At 40.2% G+C, this 10,397-nt stretch overlaps 1 protein-coding gene across 1 annotated transcript; it reads right to left on the bottom strand.

Moving 5' to 3' along the window:
• Positions 1-4,270: 4,270 nt before the first annotated feature.
• Positions 4,271-10,128, bottom strand: LOC308081278 (C-C motif chemokine 4-like). The gene is made up of 3 exons (XM_080457663.1): positions 10,045-10,128; positions 8,647-8,752; positions 4,271-4,482 (listed from the first exon to the last, which is right to left on the bottom strand). Exons 1-3 carry the CDS (start codon positions 10,118-10,120, stop codon positions 4,395-4,397), a joined length of 270 nt encoding a protein of 89 aa, XP_080313789.1. The 5' UTR covers positions 10,121-10,128; the 3' UTR covers positions 4,271-4,394.
• Between the last annotated feature and the right edge of the window lie 269 nt (positions 10,129-10,397).

Raw genomic sequence — 10,397 nt, 5'->3', positions numbered from 1 at the left:
CTTTCCAAAGTGCTCTTTGTCAGGTAAATGTCATGTTTACTTTTCATTTATGCGAACTGAATTTAGGTAGAGCTATACATCATGTGCTGTTTGAATCTATTTCCACCCCTTTGTTGTAGGCTAGAATTTCATATTGTTTCAGAAGTCTACTCAAATGATAAAAGTCAGTCTTGAAATAGCCCCGATACATGACTGTCATATATTATGACATGGATCAACTTCAACATAGTGTTTGTTTGCACTTTTTGGACATCTACATAAACGTTCAGATGTCAAATATAAAGTGCTTACACCATGACCACGAATGTTACAATTATGTACGGGCCATCAGATTTACCCATATCTTCCGTATTGTCCAATAAAAAGCATTTTAATCCGATCAGTGGCCGTTTTTGCCACTGATCGGATTTCAACTACGCGATCCTAACGGTTGGGAGGTGTATTGCACTCTGATACATTATAACTCTATGAGAAAATGGCCACTGATCGGATTAAAATGCTTTTTGAACAATACGGAAGATACAGGTACTTCTGAGGCCCGTACATAATTGTAAAGTCCATGGCCATGGGGTATTAAAGCACTTTATATTTGAACTCTGAACGTTAATGTAGATGTACGGGCCAAAAAGGGAGAACTATGTTGAAGTTCATCCATGACTGTCATGACAGATGACCGTCTTGGATCCATGGCTAGTCTTAAAACAGAATGCTTAATGTGGTAACACTCACGCTGGGTGTCTTGCCCAGGCCGACTGAGTGCCTAAACGGAAGTACCGGAATTTGGCGGAACCTCTGCTTTAGGTCGTGACCAGGCTCTTCTCTTCGCAGATGAGTGAGGCTGGGAACGAAGCTAGGTAACACTAGGCTACACTAGACTCCAACTATCTCTGAATCAGGGACGTGCTGGCCACTGGGAAATTCGGGAAAATTCCAGAACGGCCGCGCCATTTACGGGCCGCCAAACGGCCGGTGGGCCACCCAAAAAAAGTATATAAAAAAATGTTTTTGAAAATCCCAGAGCTGAATTTTGGTCCCAGCACGCCCCTGTCCACCACAAGACGAGGTACACCTTTATCCAATAAGCCATAGAAGCGCGCACACACACACACGCACACGCACACACACACACACACACACACACACACACACACACACACACACACACACACACAGCGAACATACAGCATACACATGGGAAAGGAGCGCCACTGTGAAGAGAGGTGCACACATTCACATCAACAAAACAAGCCTTCTGGGTCATGTGGACTATAGTGAGACCTATGGTGAACCCCTGCAACAGATCGGCTGCACCACTCGGCACCCTCTTGACTCTGGACACACAGCACCAGTGTTGATTTCGTCGACTAAAACTATGACTAAAAATGTTCGTCGACTACCTTTTTTCACTGACTAAAACTAAACAAAAACTAAATCAAAGCTAAGCTATGATGACTAAATATACTGACAATTTCGTCAACACATAAAAACTAGACTAAAATGTTAGGGAGGGACGAGTGGAGAAGAGAACCAGTGGAACTAAGGCAAGTATGTTTGGTTGCGCTCAGCGGTGTTGCGCTCTGAAAATAGCAGATCTACAAGTTCACAACGCGTCGCAGTGTGAGCTTGTAGATCGGCTATTTTCAGCATGCAACCAAGTGTAAAATCAGCCATTACGACGCCACCAAGGCACCTCCAAAATACATGATTTAGTCGACTAAATCAACTGTAGATGTAGTCGACTAAAATCTTATGATATTTAGTCGACTAAAACTAGACTAACAGTAAAATATTTCAGATGGCTAAAATATGATTACAACTAAATGGGATTTTATTCAAAAGACTGTGACTAGAACTAAATCAAAATTTGCTGTCAAAATCAACACTACAAAGCACTCGGTATTTGGGGGTGGAAGATAAAGAAAAAACTAAACGTGAAATAGGAATAGCTCAAATAACGATACTAAAATCAACCCTAACAAAACAGCAGCGGCGATGAAGTTGTGTTGTGTTCCGTCATAGCCCCTCGCCACATGAACTCATCATCGATGACCTCACCTATACGCACATGAACTCAAATAAAATAATTAGCATGGGACCCAAGTCACAAGACCCACAGCGAGCAACGCCAAGAAGCCTACCTAATTCTGGTCTATGAAGAAGACTACAAGGAGTGTTTCCCCCAATGGCATTTAACTCAACTCTACAGCAAAGACGCCATCTGCTGGCTGTTAGAGAGCACTGACTACGACAGCAAAGCGAGAGACTTTAGGATTGTGCACAGAAACTTTAGATCCTACTTATAACTCTGTCATACAGATGATATTCTCACACACATGGAATGTGTATGTCCATGCATATATCTTATTTATTTATGAAGACATAAATGAGCTCCTATATCACAGACATTCTAACAGTTACCGATAGACTCTTAAAGTCTATTTAATTTGTGCCAATGAGATGTGTGTCTTGTTGTTTATCCCACAGATTACAACCACACACGGAGATTTTGAAAACATGACCAATGACAAAAAACTCCCATATCTGCTGGGCAAAGTACAACAATGTGCAAACACAGCAGCAAGATTCGTGAGTTGCTGTGATAGGAGAAGGATATCAAACGGAACACAACCACCCTAAAGACTAATCATTGTGTTTATTCCTGCACTATACCTGCACCCAGTGATCTTGGTACATAGAAATTGATCTATTGAAGATTCTGACTTTCAAATGTACATATTTTTTGTTTTGATTGTATTGCTGTATTGTTGTATTGTGCTTTCTGCTTTGGCAATGTAAACGTATGTTTTCTCATGCCAATAAAGCCCTTTGAATTGAATTGAATTGAATATGTTATTTGTGATTTTAGTTACCTGCTATGGTAATTGGAGCTTGTTTTAAATGTGCTTCATGAATATATTTTGGACGAATTTTGAGTCATCTAATGCCACAGTTCTCTGGTGTCGGAATAGTTCTTTTTGATGTCTGTTTTGCACTGGCAGATTAGTTTGGTCCCATGTTTTAAGGTTGTTAGCATGCTTGTGTGGTGGTATAAGGTGTTAGTTGGTGGATGAACTAAAATATAATAGAGGCGTGTAAGGGGTAATAAAAATAAGTGAAAAGTGTGTCAAATTTCGCTTGACTTGACTTACACCAGGGGTTCTCAAACTTTTTTTGCCCAGGTACCCCTTGGAGGGGAGAATTTTTTCCAGGTACCCCCTCATCCTGGCAACACCGATAAGCATATACTTACAACCACATGTGTACATTTAGATGCCATTGGAACTATTTGTATTAAAAACGTTTCAATCAAAATCATTCAGACCCATTTCATAGTCATAAACAGAAACCACTTCTAGTCCCACTAATCTTAGACTATATATAATCTTTATTCCAGACTCGTGGGTCCATATAAAAAGAAAAGACATCACATAATATAAAAAGAGACAGCAGTATAAAAATATACAATGTATACAAAACTGAAACACATTTTCAAAATTAGATGTTGGCCTATTTGCCAGTGCAGAAGCATATAGACCAATTATTTGTTTACCAACATTGAGACTGGATGCACAGGTGATTGTTTCATGCAATCAATTCTCAGCCTGTTGTTTCGGGGTGCGCTAGTTTCAGCACACCCCAACCCCCTCTTGTGTGTTGGCTAGTGCTGCGCGCCCTAGCGAGACCTGGCAGAATGGGTTTGACTTGCGCAGTATGACACTTGCATGCAGCGTGATGTGATGTCGTCTGTTAAGGGGTCTATTTGCTTGGATGCCTATAACATTAACGAGCGTCAACGAGCGTCAGCTGGACACAGACAAACACACCTGCCCTTTGTAGTTCTCTAATTTGGAAGTGACTGGAGTATGACTAATTGCAAAAAGCCCTTGAATATTATGGAATATGATTGGATTACTGTGATTATGGTAAGATCACATTTCACATCACACACACACCATACAGTAAGAACTCCTGTAACTTTCACTAGCACCCCCCAATTAAAAAAAAATATATATATTTTTTTTAATTATAAAAAAAGAAATCTGTGATTTTTTTTGCGGACCCCACTTTGAGAACCGTCGACTTAGACTACTATGCAAACACAACCAAAGTATGGATTAATTAGGAAATACAAATTCTTTGTTTTATCGTAGCACAAAACAGTATCAGACAACAATTGATCAGCACTACATTCAATGACTTAAAACAACTGCACTAATAAATTAAAACAAAACTGAAAACAGTTCATTATACAAAAAAAATACCACTGATTGATAAATTATAAACAAGGAAGCAAAGCTTGGTGTTCATTCACTCAATTAAGCATTATTGTCACAAAACCAACTTGTTTTTGTAACCAGGTATTACACAGCCCAGAGTCACCCATAACAGAACTGTTATCTAGACTCCACAGTGGTGATGACATTCTGGACCCAGTTCTGAGTTGGGTCGACACAAAACTTGCCACCATTCTTCATTGTGAACCTAGAACAGACGGAGAGAGAATATTTTCATCATTAAGATGTTTCATTTGATTTTGAATTCATAGTCACGAACATTTTTGGCGTTTTTTTTCTCCAGTTTTTTCCGGCTGTTTGTGTAATACTGCTTGCTTCCTATTGTTCTTTTGGGCTTGTTTTCCTAGGCTTCTTTCTCTCGCAATATCTGGCAACACTGCCCATGGAAAATCAGGGCAGAGGATTATTTGAATTGTGCAATGATACATGATGGAATATGATTAAGGATTATTTTGATTATGGTGAGCTCACATTTCATATCATGACATAAATGTAACTTTCACAAGCCCCCCCCCCCCCCCCCCCCGCCCATTCTTTTTTTTGGGGGGGGGGGGGGGGCAGTCAGGGCATTTGGGGGGGGCATTGCCCCCCCTTGCCCATGCCTAGATCCGGCCCTGTTCCAATGTATAAAACCATGTGAATCATTTAGCTAAAGATTAGCCTGAAGCATTAAGCTAGCCAGGTTAGGCCAAAATGGTGGCCATGGGGCAAGATGAACCAAATGCCTTGGGGTAAATTGAACCAAATATCCTAATATTAATCACCATTCATATTTGTTATTATGTATTTTCTTCAAAAATTATGCTGTATGACCTTTCATTTGGATGAATACACTAATTTAAGAGAAGTTTTCAATATTGTATTAACAATTGCAAATATTAAAAGGTTCTGAATAACAAACACTATTTAATTGGTTTTATATTGTTTAAATACCATTAAGAAAATAAATAAGACTATTTGCAAAAGGGAAATGTGTTATTAAATTATTGTTGATACGTGAATACAGTATTTGTTCAAGTTTCAACTTGAAAATGCAAAATATCATATGGGTAAATTTACCCCTTGACTAGGATCAACTTACCCCTTACCTGGGGCAAGTTGAACCACATGACCACTTTTTTTTGAGAACCCATATTTTTACAACCATTTGTCATAGATGCACACTCATTAGTTCAAGTTTAAGTAGATGTTTAGATTTTACTTCCATCTCATTTTTCCTTGCCTAGAGGTCAACATAAGTAAAAAGTGGTTCATCTTACCCCGTTCTCCCCTACTCAGATATTTTACTTACGTAAAAGTAGCAATACCACAATATAAAAACACTCTGTTACAAGGGTAAGACCTGTGTTCAAAATGTTACTTGAAAATAGGGCTAAAGTGGTTAATGTATGTTTTATAATGAAATATTTTATATCTGCAAAGTAACTACTAATGTTTTTTAATAATTTTGGAAGAGTGAAGGTTCCCCCTTTTTTTATACCAAAGACCACCTTAACTACACTGTTATTTATTGTCTCCGCCAGGCCGAAAGGCATGGCGAGAGAGTATGTTTTACCCCCTGTCCGTCCGTCCGTGTGTGTGTGTGTGTGTGTGTGTGTGTGTCCGTCCGTCTGTGACCAGCTAATCTCCGCCACCGTTGCCTTGATCGCAGCGAAACTGTGCACACACACTCCCTGGATGCCAATTCCGAACTTCTGCCCCAAATTTTTCACATGGGCCTTTTATAGCGCCACCAGGAGGCCAATTTGTGGAAAACATATTTTTTGACAGTACTCCTACAGATTTTGTCCAAAAATCCCGCAAATCGGTACACAGTATCTCTATAGTCATTAAACGAAACGGGTCTTTCAGATTTTTCATATATCATCCTGATTGGCTAAATATGGCTTCCAAAGTTTGCAGGAGTACTCCGTTTTGAACAAAATGCCTCAAGTCATGAACACAGCATGCAATTTCCGTGAAATATTGCACGCATATTTTCACTTTGCCGAGGAAGAAATGCCACTTGAAAATGTTCAAATCAGCCTCATGGTGGCGCTACAACAGGCAGATTCATGTTTGTACCTATAACTGTACCGATCTGTGTAAAACTTTGTATGCGCACTCCCTAGAGGTCATGGAAAAACCTTTGCCCTGCATTTTTCACATCTTCCATTTATAGCGCCACCAGGAGGCCGACTTACGTAAAACATTTTTTTTTATATTACTCCTTCCGACTTTATCCAAAGTTCACGCACATCGGTACACATGATCTCCATAGTCATGTGATCAAGACGGATGTGTTTGATTTTTCACTTTCCATTCTCATTGGCTAAGATTGACATCTAAAGTTTGCAGTAGTGGCTTGTTTTGAACGCAATTCCGCAAATCATGAACGCACCGTCCGATTGCGGTCAAACTTTGCACGCACCTTCACACTATGTTGAGGAACAAATGCCACCCTTTTAACATTGGCCTGTTATAGCGCCACCAGCAGGTCTAATTTAGCAAAACGCATTTTTTTGCACAAAATGCCTCAAGCCATGAATGCAGTGTCCGATTGCCGTGCAAGGCCTAATAAGAAATGGCACCCTTTTCACATTGGCCTATTATAGCGCCACCAGGAGGCCACAATAACCTACCTGACCTGGCGGAGACCTAGTCTTTCACTGACTTTTAGTGAAAGATACAAAATACAGCCCTCCTCTTTTGCTTTGTTTTCCTTCAAAACTTACTGTCTTCTTGTGCCAGGACATCCAGAGTTGAGAACAGCAGCATGCAGACCACTAGAATAACTTATGGTTGAAGTCTGTCAGTGTTGCATCTATTTATTTATCCCTCCCTCTCTCTATACCATATCATATCATCATAGGTGGCTTATTGCACATGCTCAGTAACTCGAGATAAGGAGGAGGGGGGAGATCCACCCCCCCCCCCAATTTGAAGGAGGGCTGAAGGTGTGATTCTCTGGCAGCAGTCCCAGCAGGGGGTCACGCATACTCAAGTTGGTACGATACTGGTCTTTGCAGGCTCAGGAAACTTGAAACAAATTATAGATATTTTACATCTGGAATACATTGCAGGAAACCTTGTATTTTGCGCTGTCTCTCTCTCTCTCTATCTCTCTCTCTCTCTCTCTCTCTCTCTTTAGAGAATTCCAATCTTCTGACAAAACACCCATTGTTCGTTTTTGTTAACCCTAACCTAACCTTTTCTTTCAGCCCCTGATTCTTAGTAATCACGCTGTCCCAAATTCCTGTAAATTTCCATTTGATGGATCATGATACAGTATATAGTCATTGGAATGCCTTCTGAGGGCAGCATTACATTTTGGCGCGAGAACCAATGTAATCGGATGCTGCCCTCAGAAGCCATTCCTATGACTATACGTCACATATCTGCCTTTTGCAGGTTAAAGCCTCTGCTGGAACATGTATGCCATGCGTTGTGAGGTGCAGCCCTCCCCTTTTGCTTTGTTTTCCTCCAAAACTTACTGGCATCTACATTAAAGAGATAGTTCACCCAAAAAAGTACCTATTTTCTATCAATTACACACCCCATGGAGGCCTGAATTCATGGAGATTTTTTTTAGGTTTTTACGCATTCCTAAGCCAATAATTTGATGACTGGCGGGGTCTCCGGTAGGACTCTTTGAGTCCAAACCAGTTTGACATCTTGACTCCTCTGCTCCTCTCCTCTGCTCTGAATGTGAGTCTATGTTAACTGCACATGTAGCATGTGTACAAGGTTTACGCAGTGGTGTAAAGTAACTAAGTACATGTACTCAATTACTGTACTTAAAGGTAAAATGTTGAGGTAGATTTTTACTTTCTTCAGTATTCCATTTTTTTTAAATACTTTTACTTGTTCTACCCCACAACTTCTCAGAGGAAAATATTGTACTTTTACTCCACTAAAAGTATATGAAAACCTTAGTTACTAGTTACTTTGTAGATTTGTATTATTATTACAAAATACACCAACCACTTCAGCCCTTTACATATTTCGGCCATTCGTCGCGATGCATTGTGAGCTTGCAGATCGGCTATTTTCAAAAGATGTTTTATACATTTGAACTCGTGAAATGGGACATTCTGCACGCAGATGTTTGAATGCTGCCCTCAGAAGGCCTTCCAATGTCACATCTGCAGAATGCACACATTGACTACTTTTACATTTGGTACTTAAAAGTATATTTTAATGCTGATACTTTTGTACTTTTACCAAAGTACATTTTGAATACGAATTCTACTTGTAACAGAGTATAGCTACATTGCAGTATTGATACTTTTACTTAAGTAAAACATGTGAGTACTTCTTCCATCACTGGGCTTACGTGGAGGCACACTAGTAAATATAGCATAATACTCACACAACACCAAGCATAGAGCACCGATTGTGTGTGCGCTGGAACGTCACCACGTTGCTCTTAGGCAGGCGCTTGGTGCGATACTTGAAACAGCACTCAGCAACACCATCTGGGAGAGCGAGGCAGAATAAGAAAGATACACAGAGAGGATGTTAATGATAATAGTTTAGGTTTGATGTGCTTAAAAAAGTAGTTAACCCCAAAAAATGATCAATTACACACCCCATGAAGCATTGAAATACATTAGCATCTTTCCGCAGGTAATAAAGTTATTGGCTTAGGAATGCGACAAAAAAAAAAAAATGCAATGCTTCATGGGGTGTATAATTGATCCTTTTTTTGGGTTAACTACTTTTTTAAGCACAAAATATGTCATTTTTGGGGTGAACTACTCCTTTAATCTATTATCTGTTTGTGCTGATTCACTCCAATCTGCATACAGTATCGTTGCTGTCGGGCAGAAACCTAGTATCTGCATATCGTTGCGTTTTATGTCCCCCCCCCCCCCCCTCCCTCCCCCCAAATGAATGCCCTACTTAGTCATAATACAGTGTCACGCAAAAGTAGCAAAAAAAAATGCTGATATACAAGCTCACAACATTTCACAGATCTCCAATTACTGCTGTCTTTTATACATTTTAAAGTGAAAGTGGTTAAGTGTGTCTGTGGGTTGGAGAGAGAGCTTGTTACAAAATAATAACTTAGCTGAGAGAGAGATGAAGCAGGGACCCCCTACTCTATATTGTATAAAATTGTGTTTCAGATTAAAGTTTTTTTTTTACTTAGTCTGCAATTTTTTTCCCTCTACACCTATAGCCTCTTTGCCAAAAATAGCAGATCTACAAGCTCTCAACGCCTCGCGCTGCGAGGCGTTGAGAGCTTGTAGATCTGCTATTTTCGGCTAATGCTCCCCTCAGAAAAGGAATTCTTGGATTCAAGTGGTTAATGTAAAAAAATCCTAAATCCTATCACACAAAGATTTGGCGGACCCCCTATGGTAGCTCTGAGGACCCCCAAGGGGTCCCGGACCCCCTGTTGAAGACCCCTGGCATAGAGACTCACAGACAGGTACGTGGAACAACAACAAAAACTAATGAGTCATAGACACATTTGTTCTAAATATTTGTCTCCGTCATGATTAAAACCAGACAAGCCAACAGACTTTCTCTGTTAAATAAGATGAAAAACAAAGTTTTTTTTTTACCTTTTATCTTCAGTTCATTGAACTAGCCTTACGTTAAAGCTTTTTAACTTTTTGAAAGAGTGAAGGTTCCCCCTTTTTTTTTTTTTTTTTAACCAAAGACCACCTTAACTACACTGTTATTTATCTTTCACTGACTTTTAGTGAAATATACAAGATACAGCCCTCCTCTTTTTCTATTTTTCTCCATCAAAACTTACTGTCTTCTTGTGCCAGGACCTCCAGAGATGAGAACAGCAGCATGCAGAGCACTAGAATAACTGCTATCTTCTTCATCCCCGTCATCATTGTGTTTGAATATGGTTGAAGTCTGTCAGTGTTGCATCTATTTATCCCTCCCTCTCTCTATCCACCTGTTTCCGCGGGAATTTACTGGAGCAAAAATCCTGTGTGGGAAACATCCTGCGGGGGGACCGGAAGTAGGAAATAGCGGCTCAGTGTGTTTACATTTGCCAGCAGAACGTAGCTCGTTCGCAGCTGGCGAACGGGCCTTTTGCATGTAGTTGAAGCGCAAGGGGGCGGTGCATGGGGAGAGAGTCAGCGCACTGAAGTC

This window comes from Gymnoscopelus braueri (genome assembly GCF_963280865.1).
Source record: "Gymnoscopelus braueri genome assembly, contig: SCAFFOLD_136, whole genome shotgun sequence".
NCBI lineage: Eukaryota > Metazoa > Chordata > Actinopteri > Myctophiformes > Myctophidae > Gymnoscopelus > Gymnoscopelus braueri.
This window is presented reverse-complemented; position numbering and strand designations above follow the sequence as displayed.